The sequence below is a fragment of the Elgaria multicarinata genome, chromosome 8 (assembly GCF_023053635.1).
Source record: "Elgaria multicarinata webbii isolate HBS135686 ecotype San Diego chromosome 8, rElgMul1.1.pri, whole genome shotgun sequence".
NCBI classification, from domain to species: domain Eukaryota; kingdom Metazoa; phylum Chordata; class Lepidosauria; order Squamata; family Anguidae; genus Elgaria; species Elgaria multicarinata.
Genome location: NC_086178.1, coordinates 32,814,506 through 32,834,152, shown reverse-complemented (window position 1 = coordinate 32,834,152; position 19,647 = coordinate 32,814,506). Strand labels below are relative to the sequence as shown.

General features: G+C 43.6%; 2 protein-coding genes across 2 annotated transcripts in view; both read right to left on the bottom strand.

Annotated features, from left to right (window-relative positions):
• Positions 1-3,151, bottom strand: part of ERICH6 (glutamate rich 6) — a 35,351-nt gene extending 32,200 nt beyond the window's left edge. Inside the window, exons 1-2 of the mRNA XM_063131973.1 lie at positions 3,110-3,151; positions 990-1,090 (exon numbers count right to left, since the gene is read on the bottom strand). Of these exons, the coding sequence (XP_062988043.1) occupies positions 990-1,090; positions 3,110-3,151 (143 nt within the window). The remainder of the gene's footprint in view (positions 1-989; positions 1,091-3,109) is intronic.
• Positions 3,152-13,291: 10,140 nt separating this feature from the next.
• Positions 13,292-19,647, bottom strand: part of SIAH2 (siah E3 ubiquitin protein ligase 2) — a 31,875-nt gene continuing 25,519 nt past the window's right edge. The window contains exon 2 of the mRNA XM_063132073.1: positions 13,292-13,936. Within this exon, the coding sequence (XP_062988143.1) occupies positions 13,379-13,936 (558 nt within the window). The 3' untranslated portion in view covers positions 13,292-13,378. The remainder of the gene's footprint in view (positions 13,937-19,647) is intronic.

Below are 19,647 nucleotides of genomic sequence, written 5' to 3'. Positions count from 1 at the left end.
CCGGGGCACTTCCAGCCACTCCTGCCAGAGAAGTGTATGACCAATGGAAATAACGCATGGTACATGCAATGGTGCCTACCACATGACATTTTAATCATCGGGTCTCCGGATAAGCAACAGAGCAGCCCGTTGTTTTTCTCCGTGGGTTAAATGGAAAAAATAGCGTACTGTGAGTTATATGCCCATTGTGTCTCCCCTCCCCCACATGACATGATAAGCAACACAGGGGACGATTAACTCTTTACCCCCCACTCCACCCTCCCAGTTGCTTATCGTGTCGTCTGAACCCAGCCAAGAACTACCTCGTTGGATTCCACCAAATGTCCATCTAGTCTTGTATTCTGCTTTCAACAGCTGCCAGCCAGACAACCCTGAGAAGCTCACAAGGAGGACACGGTATTGTACCCGAGCACTTGGTGAACACAAACATGGCCCCGCTGAATACTGAGGTTCCATTTTTAACTATCACTGCTATTATCCTTGGATAAATGTGTCTTCCATGTTTTTAAAAAGCCTTCTAAAGTAGTAGCCATCTCCACATCTCGGGCAATTAATGCCATAAGTCAAGGATGCAAAAGTGTGGCCTATGAGGCACATTCAGCTCACCGGCCCCTCTGCATCTGCCAGGGAAAGCCACAGGACTTCCCCTTCCTTATCTCCGATTTCTCATGGGATTCTTAGAAGGGAATCCCTAGGCTCGTGTGTGCTTGCACATGACTAAGTGTACGATATATGGATAGCCCCCTGGGCCCACCTGATGCAGCTCTCAGAGCCAAAAATATAGAGCACCTGCCATAAGTGAACTATTTGTTATGGGCGGGGGGAAGTGCTTCCTCTCATTTGTCTTGAACCTACTGCCAATGAATTTCGATGGACGGCTAGCAGTGCTTTGAGAAACATTCACCATCTCTTCATACAATGCAACATTGTGACAAATTACTACCACTGAAGAATAAAAACAAATAAAACCTGGTTTACCATTTACTTACCTGCCTGAATTATCAGTTCCTGGGGTTGAGGGTCCTTTTCCAACATCTTCACTGTCTGTTGAATGCAAAATGATGTAGGTGAGTTGGTTTGCAACATGTTCCTAAAGGCATCCGATTATAGTTTCCAGTATTTGGATGAACAGTTGTACAAAAAACAAAACCCTGGCCCCACTTCAGCTAGAGTTAGTCATGAAAAGGCTGCAATTGAATTCAATAACATATACATCTGACAGGGAAATCTGAAAAGTCCCATAGTTCCTGTCAGAGGTGAAAAGTACACAAGCACCCCAGAAATCTTTAGCCCTCTGCCCCCACTTTTCCTGAATTAATAAATTGTGAAAAGCCAGACTAGAGGCGATTTAAGGCTGTCATGAACTTGTCATCCACACACTGGCTCCTGACCCAACCGGCCAAATCGTTGCCTTTTCCTAGAATCCATATCTGAAAGCCTTGAATGTCTGATCCCGGCATATCACTTGGACAGGATGATCTCATCCTTCCTTTTCCAAAATACCTCAAAATCCCCTGACTGGCCATTTCAGAAGTAGACTCTGGGATTTTCCAGCTGCCCTTGGAGTGCTTATCAGGAACATGAAGTTACATTTGTACTGGTTATTGGTGCCATAATATTGGGCTTTGTTTATGCAAAAGAATAGTTTCGTTTATGGAAAAAGTGATGGGACTTGCAATCAATCGCGGGAGGGAGGAGGGAAAGTATGATTTCATCAGAGCAACACTGAATGTATAAAAGTTTGCAGTGTGGGGGTGATGGTCAAAGAGTCTGTCCTTCAGCTTGCCTGCTGGAGGCTGCCTGTCTCCTACACGTGCAGTCTGAATAAAAGCCTTTGTATCTGGACCTGCCTGGAGTTTTGTTTCCCTCCCTACCGGACCAGGGAATTTCCCTGACACATCCAAGCAAATCTATGTAAGAACAGTCTTTGCTTTCAGCAGGACTTAATCATGATATTTCAGTTGGATCTGGGCCAAAGTACTACATTTCAACACTAAGTAAAAATGATATTCATGGGAACAATATTTTACTAATGTACAATGGTTGTAAATACACTAGACAAAGGGTGGGGAACATATAATACCCAGATGTTTTTGGACTACATTTCCCATCAACCCTAACCATTGGCTATTCTGGCTGGTGCTGATGGGAGTTAGAGTCCTTTGAGCCAAAGGACACACAGTGAAAAGTGTAAGCATGTGTATGTGTTTGTTGGGGTGGAAGGATGGTTCTGCCATTCTTATTTGATTGGGGCACAAGAGGGCAACATGAAGATGCAATCGCTGTTTAAAAACATGGCAAAACTAATTAACAAGAATACCCTTTCAACATCTGCTGGTGAGAAGAGATCTGCAATGTGCAGAGCCGGCCCTACCATTAGGCAGAGTGACATGGCTGTTTCAGGCAGCAGGTTTGGGGGGTGTTGTAATAGTAAATTTGCTGCTCTGTCCAAGGCAGCATAATGCCTTGGGCCAGCCCTGACAATTTGCGACCCAAGCTTGCATCTTTGGAGAGAGACAAGACGGAGTAATGCTTCTTCACGTGGCCAAATCTCCTTTTCAAAACCTGGATTTGGCGACGCGCATATATCTAGTTGAATTTAACACACCTGTATGAATTCACTGATGTCTCCTCTGCTACACCTGACATCGGACCCCCGTAGCCCTCCCTCCATGGGGTGTGTCGCCAAGACTCTACGCCATAAAGTCTATGGGATGATACATTGAAAACCTATCTCTTTCAAATCCACTCCCCGACCCCGGCTTCTTTCTCCCATGTTTCTCTGTGGCACCGATGTTCCAGGGCATTGACTCCCAAGCAGCACCTGGCTCTCTGGCTCCATCGCAATCCTTTCCCAGGTTCCCGGAAGCGCCTTCCATAATGCGCTGCACCAAATCTCTCCTTGCAAACACATCGTGCAGGGGCCCCGGCCCCTTTAAGACTCCAGGGACTGCTGAAAAGGACCGACGTTCGATGCTCTCTATGACGCGCAATGTTTTGCATTCTAGTCTCCAGGGTAACGGTGCCGCAGCACTCGACTCTACCCGGACTTCAAAGAGGCAGATTCAGCCAGTGCTTCTCACCTCAAGTCCCGCCCCTTACTAGTTACGCAGGCGCTCTCTTTTGGTGTGCTTTTGCTTTTAGGTTGCATTTTCCCGAACCTGTAAATCACTGTGACTCAATAATTTAGGGTGCAATCCTACGTATGTTTAGATAGAAAAAAGTCCTACAATTCCCAGCATTCCTCAGCTAGCATGGGAGGCATAGGACTTTTTTTCCTAGCTATTATTATTATTATTATTATTATTATTATTATTTATTTATTTATTTATTTATTTATATAGCACCATCAATGTACATGGTGCTAAGCATGCGCAGGATTGCACCCCAAACTGCTAACAAGCATTTATTTCCTTCATTTCACTAAGCTGGTGGAGAGAGCACAATTCTCTTTATTATTGTCTCTTCACCCACCTAGCACACTTTTATGTGGAACCTAGTAGGTCAATGTTAAGAGGGGTCTATATTAACAACCAACTTTTTCTTTGGGTATAAGTGGATAACCTTTGTGGGAGCTTTAATCCTGCCATAGACAATGAAATGATGGTGAATGAATTGGTTATTACAGTCACAGCCCAATACATTTTTTTTGTTGTTCAAAGGAAGGATGCTGCTAATTAAGAGTAAAATATTGAAACTGAATGCATACATATTTGGAAAGCAAAGATAGGCCTATTGGTCTTTGAAGGTTTTTTTTTAATTCCCCCAAATCCACATTTGGGTAATTGTTTTATCAGGACTGACTAAAACGCTATAAAAGAGTGCACAAGCTTTTGAGTACTCCAGAACTCTTCGTCAGACTAGGTGGTAGGGAAAGTGGATTGTGGGGGAGGTGCGAAACAAAGCCCCAAAATGAGGCCAGACATTGTGGTTATGGTGTCTGCATTTTTGACCCAATCTCAAGGTGGAGATTGCAGACTGAGTCACCGCTAGATGCTGCAGCTATCAGGTTATATAATACCTAGGATTCAAAGACAAATTCAAAGGATTCAAAGAAGTGGCTGACTGACCCCAGTTTCTGAAAATATAAAGGCCAGCTCTTATTCAGAGCTGTCTCTTGCCTTGGGCGAAACACACAGCTTCCAAGATTCATAACAATTCACACAACTGCAGAAGCCACTGCTGGGCTAATTCATGGAAGAGATAATTTAGTTGCTTCCTCCTTATATCCTATGTCTCTTTGTGTCTACATCTAGTAACTAGTAAAATGCTTTTTTCTCATGCGCACATACCTCTACTTAACTAGTGGCTGGATCCAAGAACTGCCTTTCATTAATGGAAGGTTCTGCTCCCGGAAGATGCTTCTGCCCAATTCTGAGGATCTCCCCCACCCACCCCACAGGCAGCTCACCCCCATTCAGCAGTGTCTGCTGATCCCATGCATAGCATTTTCAGAGAACTGGAGGGGTTGTCATGAGGAGGACAAATATGCTTCTGCTAGGTCACACCTAAATCTTTCCAACCAGCACATCCTGTGCTTAGCTCATCCTATGGAGCTTAGCGTTGATGATCAGCAGATGCAACATTGACAAAAAGTGGCAACCTTCACACAAGCACAGATAACTGTGCCATAGAATGTTCAATATGAGTGGTCTCTAGGGGAAGTCAGTTTCACATACAGTGTTTAATGGATATTTGGTGTTGGCAAATTCTGGAGAAAAGGGATGTCCAATTGGTGATTTTATGAAAAACATCTTCACGAAAGTGAACAGGAACATTTCCATGAGCAAAAGCATAGCTTATTACATATAAACAATACTTGAATGAAATTGTATTAAGAAATGTATACACAATACATATCACAAGAGCTAAAATATGTTAATAAGCTCACAACTGCATTGTCACAAAATTAGACTAAGACATAAATAGCCTGATTAGAGAATCATCCATACCCATAAAATTTTGTTATTTTGAAGATGTGGTGTGCAGTTTCAGGGTATAAAATGATTCCCAACACTTTGGTTGTGATAACTGAATGAACAGTTGGTTACTTCACTTAGATTCTCTGCAGAAAAGTTACTTCTGTGTGGGAAAGTACAGGGATTCCATGTGGTGACAAATGCACATATGTCTATTTTTGCTATATTTCAGTCAAGAAGTCTTGCTTATTGAGCTATGCAGTGCAATCTTATCAGGAGTGTGGAACCTTTTTCCTGTTGAGGGCTACATTCAGGAGCCACATGACAGTAGTGGGAGAAGCCAAAGCCAGGAATGGGTAGCCATCCCATCTCTCTTTTTCTGATACCCTCTTCCTTCCTACCCAATGGACTGCTGGGAATAGACAGATAGCTCTTACCAGAGATCTGAACTGATCATAGGAACATAGGAAGCTGTTTTAAACAGAGTCAGTCCATTGGTTCATCTATCCCAGTACTGTCAACACTGACAGGCAGCAGCTCTCCAGGGTTTCAGGCAAGAGTTTTTCTAGCCCTACCGAGAGATGCCGGGGATTCAACCTGGGACCTTCTGCATGCAAAGTGTCGATTGCATAGAGCTTTTGAAATTAGACTAAGGATTACAGCCGAAAGGTTACTTACTCTTCCTGACATGTTTACTCAGAAGCCTATGCTCTGTTGGGCTTACTCCCAGATATGAATATGAATACGGTTGCAAATAAATGATCCCAATAACGTCAGAATGCTAAGGCTCATCAGAATGCTCATCAGTAAGCTTAGCATTCGTCTTTAATTTAAATATAATGAAGTACTTGTGTGTGCCTGTGTGCACCAGTTCCTGGGCAACATGGGTGGGAGGATGCTGTTGCACCATGTCCTGCTTTGTGGGTCCCTGGTCGATAGCTGGTTGGCCACTGTGAGAACAGAGTGCTGGACTAGATGGACCCTTGGTCTGATCCAGCATGGCTCTTGTGTTCTTACTTGACTACTAAGTAAGGATATACAAAGACGGCTGCCTGGAATTATGATGAAATAGTCTCTCCACATGGAGGAACATTTCTAGTTGGACTTTAAAGGTCTATTAATTTTAAAGTTTTATTATATTTTTAACCATTGTAAAACATCCTGAGATGCTGTGATGTAGTGGTTAGAGTATTGAACTGGGACTTAGCATAGTTCTAGTCCCCAGTCTGTAAATCACTGGGTGACTTTGGGGGCAATCACTGAATCTCAGCCTAACCTACATCACAGAGTTATGAGGATAAAATGGAGAGGAAGAGGGTCATGTAAGCTGCCTTGGGTTCCTTGGAGAAGAAAAAAGGCGAGATTTAAATGTAGCAATAAATAAATCTGATAAAGGGCGGTATAAAAATATCTTAAATGTTCAGATAAATATGATAAATATATTGTCACATTTAGCATTTTCTTTTAGCTAGTTCCTTGCTTGCACATTTGGTACACGATAGCATAAAAATGTCAATCTGTGTTTCTTGTACAGCATCTTGATTTTAATGAAAATGTTTTTCCTGTCCTCTTAAAGAAATTTTTGTTTTTGCATCTCAATATGTCACTTCATATTAACACATTCACTTAAGATTTTGGGGGGGTCCTGTTGAATGATACTAGGATTGAGATGTATTATGTATTTCTTCAGCTTGGTTCAGGATTTCCAGAATCTGGCATTAAAAAGTCAACATAAACATATGTTTAAAAGTCATAGTTTGTATGTACTGCAGATAATTTTCTTTTGCAACTCTGAATACAGACTGTGCAGTAGAATTGTTCATAGCTATGGCAACATGTTTGCTCAGAATTGGACAATCTCCATCCTCACTTACGTTGCGTTGCAATCCTATACCCACTAACCTGGGAATAAACCTCATTGAATCCAATGGGTCTTACTTCTGAGCAGACATGTATAGGATTGCACTGTTAATTTTAGTCATTAAATATCATTCATGGTGTCATGAATGCCATTGTGGGTACCACTCAGGTCAGACATGATACTTTCAAATGGAGTCACTTCATACATCCAGGTCATCAAGTGTAATCAAGTGATGGCAAATCAAGTTACATACATGCAGAGAGTGACCATATGAAAAGGAAGCCAGGGCTCCTGGAGCTTTAACTGTTGTGATGAAGAGGGAATGTCACCAGGTGCTGCATGCATACAAATGACACTTGCTGAAATTCCCTTTTCTATATAACTGTTAAAGATACGGGAGCCCTGTACTCCTTTCCATATGGTCACCCTATACATGCATGTATTTAGTTGACCTGCAAATCAGTGAGTTTTGAAGAGGAAGGATACAAACAGCTAAACAGGGAATGCCGAAACACCTCAAGAATAGAGGCATTTTACCAATTATAAACTTCCGCTGGGAAAAATCCATTTCATGGTCTCAGTACAACCCACCAAAGTCTCTGCGTGCTCAGAGGCTTCCCATTCTGGTCTGGAAACATTACTGAGGAAGTGATGACATTCTTTTCTCATGGCGTCAGTTGCGCTCAGCAATCTCCCAATGTGGAACTCTACATCGATATGGTCAAAAGGTGAACTTTGTCCATTGACACCTCCATGTTTGTCCCTTTGGCCCTTCAGCAAGGAAATACAAACACCATCCTGGGAAGTGATAGGGAAGAGCAGGTGCCGACACTGCTGTGCTGGTATACTCTGCTTTCAATATCCGAGTGAGGTCACTTTTGGAATGTATAGTAGCTATTCTTGGGGCACAGTGTCACAATTTAAAGGGCCAACTCTATAGAATTCTAGGAATCAAGGTCTTGCAGTCCTCATGATCCAGTAAATCCACCCAGGGTGATTTACACACACACACACACACACACACACACACACACACACACACACACACACGATTAAAATTCATCCCCTAAAAGGTCTCTTTCTTTCCCGGGCATCAACACTGCCATTTAATCTCTGCTATTTGAATGGTGTGAAGAATTTGAAACAGTTCACAACTGAGAAGTGGCTCATCAATTTATAAGTATAGACATTCTGCTGCCCCTCAGATCAGATACATAACAAAGCAGCTTGCCAAATGGTCTACAGGAGACCGGATTTACCTTTTAGTATAGGATTTGGTTTCGGGTGACGGAACCAGCAGTTTCAGTCACAGCCTGTATTTGGTCCTTAGTTGCTGAGTCCTGCTGTGACTAGCAAATGTTTGGAAGTTGCAAAGCAAAGATGATGAAGCAGGTGAACACAGAGAAGAGAGAAGCATATGCAAATCCCAAGCAACTGAGAGAGACTAGAGCAAGGGGATTGGTTACATCATCTCACCCTCACCCAGGTTTCAAAACAGCTCAGCTTCTTTCACTGGGCACAAGAGCCAGATTTGAATGGCTGGAGCTGTAGGTTGCATACAGCTGTCCTGGTCAACAGACCAAATCTACGCTAACCATGGGTAGAATTCTGGCTCAAGAAGGTAGGCCAACTCAGATGATATGAGGCCATGGTTATCAATCTACTATAAGACAGATTATGCAGTGTGCCACAAGCACAAAACTAGAAATCTGTGCCGAGCCAATAGCACAAGCACATGGTCTAATGCACGGACATCTAGACATCAAGTCACAAAATATAACCAAGGCGATTCATGAAATTACTGGCTGTTAGTTTAACATCTGCTCCAAGTAAATTGGTGGAAAGTGTTATTTAAAGTCAAACTGATCAAGCATATCCTGCATTGAGCAGGGGGTTGGATTCGATGGCCTTGTAGGACCCTTCCAGCTCTGCTATTCTATGATTCTATGCCCTTAACATTTTTTACCGTTGGATTACCCCCAAATGAATTGCCCCAAAACTTTCTACTCTGTCAATGTTGTGACAAGATGGCTATGTGCTACAAAGCATGCATTGGCTGGCTGTGCCAAAGGAACTGCATTCCACACCTTGCCCATGTTATACATCAAGGGATAGTCCCAATATCCCTTGATGTATAATTTAGTAGTGAGAGTCCCAGAACCAAAGAAGGCTTATTTCTATAAAGGTTTAAATCAGGCACAGCTGCTGCATCATTCAGAAATTCATGCTATGCTCAGAGCAGCTTCTCAACTTCCTGTTTCTGTGTTCTCAGACAACATCTCTCAGCAAACATTGCTTTCAACTTTCTTGTTTCCTGGCAAGAATAATATACCTAGATTGCAAAATTATTGTGGGTAACAGAAAATATTCCATAATTGTTGTTCACTTCTCCTGCAAACTAAAATGCCAAAAGGAATGGGTTTGAAGCTCAACCTTAAAACAGGAGATCTGTTCTGTATAGGATCATTTTTAAATTCCCGGGAATCTCATTACTAAAGTATATGCATGTAGATGGAACACTGTAAAATTAATACTGTAAAATGCTACATAAACACTTATTGTTGTTGTACAAGGATAAGAAGACTTTCTAGGAGCTTCAGTCTGTGCTAGAGCATTAGACTGGCATAGCCTTCTTAAGAGAATTTGTTTCAGGTTAACTCCCTTAAGGCGTTAATCTAATTTCTACATCAAGTATCAAATACCTGATTCTATTGTCTTAATGGATTACTGAGGCTTGTAATGCCTTCCTGTGTGTTTCTGTGTGTCAGAAACAAAGACAGCAGTAAATAAAACAGTTGCACAGACATCAACGGGACAGTAACTACTATTATTGTTTGATGGGTCATAGCACAGAAGGCATGTTTAAGGCCTGGAAACATTAATGCTGTTGCATTAATGAAGATAAATAGATAAAATATGCCCAATGAGCAGCAATCTCGGTGAGAAATCACAGGCAATCCCTTATAAGAACAGGATATGCATTCAATAAAATTATTTTCAAAAAACATATAAGGGTTAAGAATTTATGCTGGCAATGAGTTTGGGGCTTCTGCACAAAGTCATTAAAATAGCACAGAGCTATTTGCACAAGGTCATTTATGTCTAATAGTCTCATGGTTGGTGTTGGTGGGCATCTGGCAATGACTACAACTGTAGATTATAAAATTTATGGAGGAGAATGGGTCAGGTATAGCAAAGGTAGGGAAGAGACGAAAAATAAACCACCTGACTCTCACAGGAAATAAGTTAATGATAGGAGACTCTTTCCTTCTAAGAAGTCACATTTTCTTCAATGACAAGATTGAACGGAGGAGGCATTAGATGTGGAAATTCAACAGAAAATGTGAGAAACCAATCTATTCAGAATCTCCATTTGCAGGCTTTGAGTTTTCTTAGACCAAGGAGTTGGAGCGGTAAGAAAAATGAACAGCAAGAAGCAGACCAGAGGTAGTTAAAGAAATTTTTCATCCACCTTGCACTTGCACATGCCAGTAGTGTCCATCAATGTCAGAAAACAGAAGTCTTTCCTCCATACCAAAGGGCTGTATGAGAAGAAAAACACATAAAAATAAAACCCAAATAATTGCTTTCCATAATTCTGACTACTTGACAGAGAGAGAGAGAGAGAGGCCAGCCTAAATGCCACCTACTGAGTTCACAGACAAGATTCCAACCAGACACCTTCCTGATTTGTAGCTCAGTCTCTTAGCCACTTTGCTATACCAGCTCTTTATGGCTATTTGAGGAAACTCAATCAACGCTGTAAGGGAGGAGGGAGGGAAGAGAATTTCCAGGCACACATGGGAGACAGAACAATTTCGTGCTGCTGTCAAATCATGTGCTGTTCATAGTAGTTATAAAACTCTACTAGGATACAGCAGAGGAAGAGGCCTTGTGCAAGGGAAGCTAATGTCCCTTCCTAAGTCAGAGAGATACTGAAGAAATGAAGCAGCCTTATACAGTGACAGAGCACTGCCCTAAGTAGACAAGTTTTGTCTAGTGGAGGCTGGTGGCTCTGATGTCATGAGGCCGGTGAATCCACTACAGGTTTTAGTCAGAACTCTAAAGGAGCTACCTTGAATAGCTCCTTTAATGTTAGGACTGAAATCTAGAGCAGATTTACCACCCCACTGACATCGGAGCCACCAGCCTCCACTGGTATTGTGTGGCAACAGATCTCCAAAGCTGAGATGAGATTCTTTTTACACTGGAGATACCACGGATGAACCCTTACCAGGGGAACCGTCTTGGACTGCAACTCCCATCATCCTTGACCAATGAATATGCTGGCTAGGGCTGATAGGAATTGCCGTCTGGCAACATCTGGAGGGCCACATATTCCCCACCGCCAACCTGGACCCTTATGAATGCAAAGAGATTTGAATTCATATATTTCTGGGATGCAGTTGTATTACCAACATATAACTGACATGCGGTTGTTTTTCTAGTCAGCTGAAGAGCCCACATAAGTTATTTTTGCAAAATATTTATTTAGAAAACTAGAGTAAATATGGCAACGACAACAAAAGAAACTTAAATAGCAGAAGACAAGACAACCACCATATCGCTTTTCCTCGTGTTATTCTAAGTCAGTCTTTACAATGTTAATGTCAAGTATGTTAAGTATGCCTTCCCAAAGGGAAGCCACATGTAAACAACCCAGATATATTTATAGATGGGGCCTACTTTTAACTGCTCAAATACATTTGTGGGTTTGCCATCCCGTTACTAGGCAGCAAACTGAGCAAAGTTTGAGCCTCTTCAGCTCTTGCTGAAGTGGATGGGTGCTGAAAAGGATCAAACTCTTTGCAGGTGTACGGAACACTTTTCTGTAGCAGAGCAAACGTACCTATTTAATACAGCCACAGAAGCAAGAGCAACCACTTGACAAAGTACCTTCTGTTTCTCTTTATTATATTGTGGAGCTATGTAATAGTTAACTCTCCAAAGACCTGTGGAAGTGTTATGTCTAAAAATATAGATAAAGCAAATCCAATCCCAGTCCTCTTGTCTATTTTAGGAGTAGCGAGTGGGCAACTTGTGGTCTAAAACTCCCATCATCCCTCAGTACTGCCTATGCTGGCTAGGGGCTGATGGGAATTGTAGGCTCAAAAATCTGGAGAGACAGAAGTTGCTCATCCCTGTTCTGTATTTTCCTCTTTGTTTCGTTGTGTTACAAGGCCAGCCATGGAGATTATCAAGCACCATTTATTTATTTTTGTTTTACCTCAGAGACAGTTTAAGCAGATTTACCTACCAATGCTGCAAAATGAGCCAGGAGAGTTCTAAGGTAATAGAAATGGAGTGTATCACTTCAGGTTTCAGGTGAAAGATCAAATTTCTGAAAGTCCCCTCATATAAAAATAAAAATCCCATAAGAAGGAAGACTACTACAGCAGAGAGGACACTTAGCTAGAACCGCTCTATCTGATGCCCCATGTTTCTTCTTATAGGGAGATATGGGTTTTGGTTTTCAAAATGTGGTATGCAGTCTCAAGGAATACAGTCCATTTGAACACCCAAGGACTTCAGCACCTCATTCTTCCAAATGTGTAAACTGTCTCTTTTAGCACAAGAGATCCATCTCTGATGTACACCCCACCCTTTCTTTTCCAATTCCATATGTCTAAAAAAGCTTTGCTTGTCAAGAAAACAGAATTGTTTCCCCTCTAAAAACACATCCAATACTAACCCCTCTCTTCCTTTCAGATTAATAGGACTAAATCATCTTGCATTAGTTTAACTGTCATGGTTTTAAAATCCCCCAAAAGGGGGAGGGAGAATTACAAAATGGTAGGCTAAGTAAGAACTGTATTACTTAAGAAGATGTAAGTCCTATTTGGTTGTCCCTCCTTACACAATTAACAATCATGCAGGGCTCCATGTCATGGAGAGAGTCTACATGTGTAGAGCAGGTTCCCAAAGCATGGATGGAGGGGCTGTCGTGACACCAGTAGACACGACCCTGCTCTTCCCTCATACGATGGTTAACTATGTGAGAGGGAACAGCCAGGTAGGGTTATCACTGCATTAGGGCTGTGCAAGCTTCAGGCCTTGGATTTGGAAATCCGAATCACAAAGGCCATTTTAGGACGGATCTGCCATTTTAGGATGGATCCGCCATTTTATTGCACAGCCTTAGGCCCCCCCATACAGCCTACACCTCCCAGCATCCAGTGCCTGGGAGGGCTGTACGTACCAGGGCCCAGAAGCAGCAGGAACACCAGAAGTAGCTGTCGCCATTGCCTCCCCCGTGCGATCACCGGCCACCTCCTCCTCGCGATCGCCGGCCGGCAATCATGCAGGGCAGGCGATGGCGACAGCCACTTCCGGTATTAGTGCTGCTTCTGGGCCCTGGTATGTACAGCCCTCCCAGGAACTGGATGCTGGGAGGTGTAGGCTGTATGGGGGGCCTAGGGCTGTGCAATAAAATGGTGGATCCATCCTAAAATGACCTCTGGGATTCGGATTTCCGAATCCGAGGCTCAAAGCTTGCACAGCCCTACACTGAATACCATTTTTTAAAATAAATAAATCGGTAAAACATAAAAGCATTATGTCCAGACAAGCATGTGGTCTCACTAGTTACACAGAAATATCATGGACAACACGTAGAAATAGTCACATTGATTCCAAGGTTCCCATTGTCTGCAAAAAGGTGTGCTATGGCAGTGTCAAAAACAAGACAGTCACTATTCATGATGGCTGCTGCCACACCATCATGGATGGAGCGCGGCGTAGCCTCCCAAGTCAGCCTCCGCCGGTTGCCGTTCAGTTCGAGTCTGTACGCAAAGTTCTCCGCTTGTTTGCGGGTGCCAATGAGCAAGACGATGGCGAAGAACTGCTGGTGGCCCTCGTACTTCTCTTGTTTCTCTAACACCAGCATGAAGTGGTGGCCGAAGCAAGACTGCATCATCACCCAGTCGACAGCCCCCGGCAAGTTAATGTCTGTGGCGAGGAAGACAATGTCTTCTCCTTGAAGGGTGGTGATGCTCTTGTGGGCGTGCATGAGGTGAGACATGACTGCTTCCAACGAGCCCTGCCATTTGCAGGAGGCACCAGGACACGGGCAGGAGTAAGGGCGGTATTCACAAATGTCTTCATGGTCGGGCTTTTCTGTATGATGGAGTGTCAGGGAGCAGCCTGTGGTAGCGTACTGAAACGGGATAACAAGAAAGTACCGTCAGGAAATAAAGCTGTTGGGTTGTTACTTGATTTACATCTTGCCTTCAGAACTGAAACAGAGGAAGGTGCTTTATACCAGTTCAGGTGATTTGTCTGTATTTCTTTATTTCATTTCTATAGTGCCCAATAGCTGATGCTCAGTATTGTCTATTCTTGACCCTCTCCAGGGTCATAGACCCAGCTCTTTCCCATTCTCTGCTACCTCTCCCTTCAACTCTGGGGAGCAGAACCTCTGGCTTGGGGTCTCAGTCCAGACCACAGTGGTTCTCAGATGGCCAAGCCCCCTTCTTTAGGCCCAGCCCCTTTCCCCTGACCACTAGCTGTTTGGTGTTGTGCAGTTTGTTCCCCATTCTAAAAACTCAGTGTGATTGAGCACATGCTTTGCATGCAAACGTCCCAAGGTTGAATCCCGACTTCTCCAGGTAGGACCATGAAAGGATTCCCACCTGAAACCCTGGAGAGCTGCTGCCAGTCAGTGTTGACAATACTGGGGGCTAGATGGACCAATGGTCTGACTCAGTATAAGGCAGCTTCATATGCTCTGAAATGCTTCTCCTAAGGCTTAGTTACTGGCAGTAAGAGCTTTAAGCTACAATATAATGGTATTTTTGGTTCCGTCCCTTTTATCTTCAGCCCCGCCCACCAGTGGACTGCAGGCCACCAAGAGCTTCTCTAAAATGGAACTTCAGGCTAAAAGTGATGCAACACCCCTGTTTGGCCCGAAGATGCATTGCTTCCCATAACTATAGAACACCCTGCTGTTAGAGCTCTGCCCAAGTCCGTTCACCAACCCTGTCCAGAAGCAATGCAAGAAAAACCTGTTTAGTCTGGCTTTTGAGTACCAGAGTAGTCAAGCTGTATGTGTAGCTACATAACCCCAACCTCAGGTGCCTTTTCTGAGGTTGAAGAAGGAATGGACATGAGTTATTTCACACATAAGAAAAGCTAGCTGTCAAGTACGCAAAAGCCACCACTTGCTATAAGAAGGAACAATCATTCATATTATTATTTTTTCTTTTTCATCAAGTTCAGATTGTAAGAGGAAGGGAATCAAATGCAATCAGTGTTTGTAGGCGGCCCAAATATAAAAGGTGCGTGGGCACTGATTTTGCCTGCAGTGCAAATGAGAAGCCGTGAGCTGTCATTCAGACGGCCTTGCAAATGCATCCACAAGAGTAACTGGCAAATAAAAAGGTGTAACAGATGCATTCTGCCTATGTATACCTGGGTAACTCATTTGTGTCCTAATCCAAAAATGAAAAACAAGCTCGGCTTTTGAAAAGCTTCTCTAATGCGTCTCTCTAAGGAAATTCCTACCATGTGACAAGCCCAGTCGCTATTTACAAGCCTGCATTCATTTTCGTTTTTCCTCCTTGTTCTTTAAAAAGGTGATTCGCCACTTTCTTGTTCTCACTGCTTCAGGAAAAGATGTTGTAGCTACAAGCTCCAGAAACCTGACCATCTCTTTCCTACCAAATTACAAATCAGAATTTATTTCAATCCTGAAATCCAGCTGTTGCCCCTGAATTGGTGTAGCACAACCTTCCGTAACTTGGGTGGCCTCCAGATGTGTTAAGACTGTAGTATCCCAACTGGGGAGGATGGAAATTGTAGTCCAAGACATATGGAGGGGAAGGCCAATGCAGCACCTGGGAAAGAGCCAAGGAAGTACATGAAGTTGCCATGGAAAATTTAATACTTGTACAACTGCAGTCAAATCATGCTAAATAGGGTTAAGATTATGACTGAGGGCCTTCCTAAACGTTAGTGCGCCTCCCCCACGTTTCCAGACGGCGGAGCCGCAGGGAGGACGCAAGCCCTGTGGCGTCCGCCATTTTTGTTTTGTTTTGTTTAATGGGGCCGCGGGTGGCCCGAAGACTCCGGGAAGGTAAGTGGCTGTTTTATTTTATTTTTTAAAATGGGGGGGGGGGGGCGAAGGATGGAAGGGTGGGTGGCACGGGGGAGGGCGGGTGTGATCGGGATGGGGTGGCATTGCCTGGGCAAGCGCCGCTCGGCTGCTTGCTCGGGCGGCAAGCGGCGCGATTGCACTCGCCCTCCCCCTGTGCCACCCACCCTCCCATCCTTCGCCCTCCCCTCTCTTCCCCCCCCCCGCCGATGGGCACAGCTCTCCTATGAGCGCTGTGCCAGGTCCGCGGCTTTTCGCGGCTCCTCGCGAGTAAGCGAGGAAGTCTCCACACTTCCCCCAGCCGCGGCCTGAGGCTGGAGCTGGGGAAAAAGCGCGCCATAAGCGACTTTGCTTATGGCGCGCTAGACCAGGCCTCACTGCGGCCTGGCGCCGGATTCCCCTGTGCGTCATCTGGACGCACAGCAGGGAAACCGGGTTGGAAGGCGCGCTAAGGCCTGGTCTAGCAAGGCCCTGAGTAAAATAGGAAAACGTTCCGTACAGAGAGAGAACTACAGTTGCAGGGTCCTCTTGCTAAAGCCAGCAGCCACATATCTCATTTCTTCTCGCCAAATTGTTATGTCCAGCAGAATTTATCCACATCTGGATGTCACAACATTCTGCCTCTTCCTGCACCACTGCCCCCTAAGGCTCCCCCTACCCTGCCGTGCTTCAAAGCACTCAGTCTATGACAAAAGACTCTTAATGGTGCAATACTACAAATGTTTACTCGGAAGTAAGTCCCCCACTGTCTAATGGGCTTACAGACTAAACATAGCAAAGGCTCAAGTCTTTCAACCATAATAAAACTCAGAAAATTATGTTCCTGATTTTCTGTGCATCCCGTCATTACGTTCAGCCCATCCTCCAGATTTAAAGCACTTTGATAATGCAAAACAAGCACTTGCTTATCCTTATCAATGTGGGAGGTCATTATTTCTATTTCACAGGTGGGGAAACTAAGGCAGAGGCAGCAGAAATGTGTACCCAGGCCACTCACGCTCAAACCCAAGCCCCCTCCACGACACTAAAGTTTACTACAGCAGAATTACCATGACACAAAACAAACGAACAACAAAACAACAACACCAGACTTCCAGTTTCACTTACGCTATGTTGTCATCAGATTGTATGCTTCCATACCCTTAGCCCACATCAGCCAAATGACATGAGCAGGTAGCAGGGAACATACAATGGAATAACCTCACAATATAAGGTATATAGAAACATGAGAAGCTGCCTTACACCAGGTCAGACCATTGGTCTGTCTAGGCTATTACTGCTTCCTCCTGGGTTTTTTAGCATGGTGCTGAAGATGCCAGGCTCCCTGTTCCTCTTGATTTTTATTTTATTTCTTAAGATTTTTTTAAAAAATGAACTTAGAACCTGGGATGCTGCAAAACAAAGTGCTGTCCTCCAATGCCATCATTATTTGGATTCAAAAGAGTGGTTTTGCATTTTGCAACTACTCTTTTGCACAAAAGAGTGGTTTTGCTCAGCCCCCAACTCTGCCTTGTACTTAAGTTCTTGGGCAAGTGGCTTTTCTTTTAGTCTCACCAGTTTGCCTTCGTTGGGAAAAGAGCGTCATTGTGAGGAATCCTCCCCTCTCTTTTGTCTGGGGTTGGGACCCATGTATGGATTGTCCTTCCCTTGTGTTCAGAACCGTGGAGATGGCAATGGGGAAACCATGTTGATGGGGATCTTATCATGGCAGTAGTGATTAGCTTTTGACTGTTCTGGAATTTCTTGGAGCTTATAGCTACTGACCAACAGCTATATGATTTCTGAAATGTGTAACCATTAAGCTTTTGCCATGGGCTTTCCTGCAATAAAGAAGCCTTACTGATTTGGGTGTCCTGTGTCAGTCTGCCAGAATGTGTGCCTGCCTGAGGGACCGGGAGATCTGACAGTCTTGTGACTGGCCATGGCAGCCATTTTATGAATAGGCAAATCCTGCTCCCACAGCAGCCATTTTGTGAGTGCACCCTTGACAGTCCCTCAAAATCCCAAATGTGCCTATTGTCCCCCCAAAGTTGGGGGACCCCTGGTCTACTCTGACAGCAACCTTTTCCATTACCAGCTACCTAATGCTTTTAACTAGAGATGATTATTATTATTATTTATTTATTTATATAGCACCATCAATGTACATGGTGCTGTACGGAGTAAAACAGTAAATAGCAAGACCCTGCCGCATAGGCTTACATTCTAATAAAATCATAATAAAACAATAAGGAGGGGAAGAGAATGCAAACAGGCACAGGGTAGGGTAAACAGGCACTGGGTAGGGTAAAACTAACAGTATAAAGTCAGAACAAAATCAAGTTTTAAAAGCTTTAGGAAAAAGAAAAGTTTTTAGCTGAGCTTTAAAAGCTGCGATTGAACTTGTAGTTCTCAAATGTTCTGGAAGAGCGTTCCAGGCATAAGGGGCAGCAGAAGAAAATGGACAAAGCCGAGCAAGGGAGATGCCATGGACTGAACTTGTTCTCGACCCCACTGAGTACGGTCCCTCCAGAGGCCTATGTGCATGTTTCAGATGGGGAGAATGAGGCACAAGAATGTTGATTTGGGCAACAGGCTGATGTCACGCATGCTGTGGTGTACCCAGTCCAAAATCTGAATTTAGTTCAGAAATGTCTTGGTGATAAAGGCAGCAATATTGGCTGATGTGCGATTCTATGAAACTTTAATTGTTTTGTAATTCAAAGTAAGTGGCACTTTGAAGACTCCATTTGTTTTATGGCAAACACTTAAAGCAGCAGTTCCAATAGAAGACTCATTCTATTTCCCACGCTAGGGAGTCTGCCAGGACTTCGCTGCCCAAGCAATTCAACTACAGCCGTGCACTTCACACAAGCGCTCCAAAACGTCATTAAGTTTTAACAACTACTCAGAAATGTTCACAGGGTCCAATGCACAGCACTCAGCCATCTCTTAAACAACACATTCAGCCTAAATTCGGGTTTAAAGAGCTCGCTCATGGAAAGGCACTGCATATTAATTGCATTAAGTTATATATTTTTAAAAGTTAAGAAAAGGGTTGAATTTCTTTCTGCATATTTTTTTAAAGGGAGGTTTTAATTCTTCTTCTTCTTCTTCTTCTTCTTCTTCTTCTTCTTCTTCTTCTTCAAGTTAAGCAGCACTTATAGGTTTAAATATTCACACTGAAAATTGTATCTACATGAGAAATAACTATTTCCCCAAATGCACAAAGTAGAATATCATTCTCTCTAGTTGTAATGTAGAGGTTAAGAGTGCTGTTGTTTCTGTAGCCAAAATGCAACCACCCACATGCGAGAGTGAGGAACCAGCGACCTCGGCGGAACCCCAAGGTTTGCACAAGTACAAACATATATTTAGGAAAAAAACCCTATGAAGAGGGGGGGAACCCAAAACAACCTAGTGGCTCTGTTCATAAGACACCTTAAGCCATGGCTTTAACCATAGTGGCTAAAGCAAAACGCCTTATTCACCATGGTTAAAGCTATGGTTTAAGGTGTCTTCTGAACATGGCCTGACATTCTGGCTTAACCACCATGGTTAAAGCCGTGGTTTAAGGTGTCTTCTGAATGGGGCAAGTTGTCTTCTGAACGGAGCCAATGAGAACTGAGCATGCTCAGTGGCCATAATATGCTGGCTGACCATAGGTTGGGGGATGGAAAGTTGAGGAAGGGAAATGGAATGGAGTGTTGCAGCTCTCACTTGTATTTTGCATATATACTTAATCATAACAACCTTTAAATTTTGTTTTCCCACAGACTTTGCCACACAATAACTTT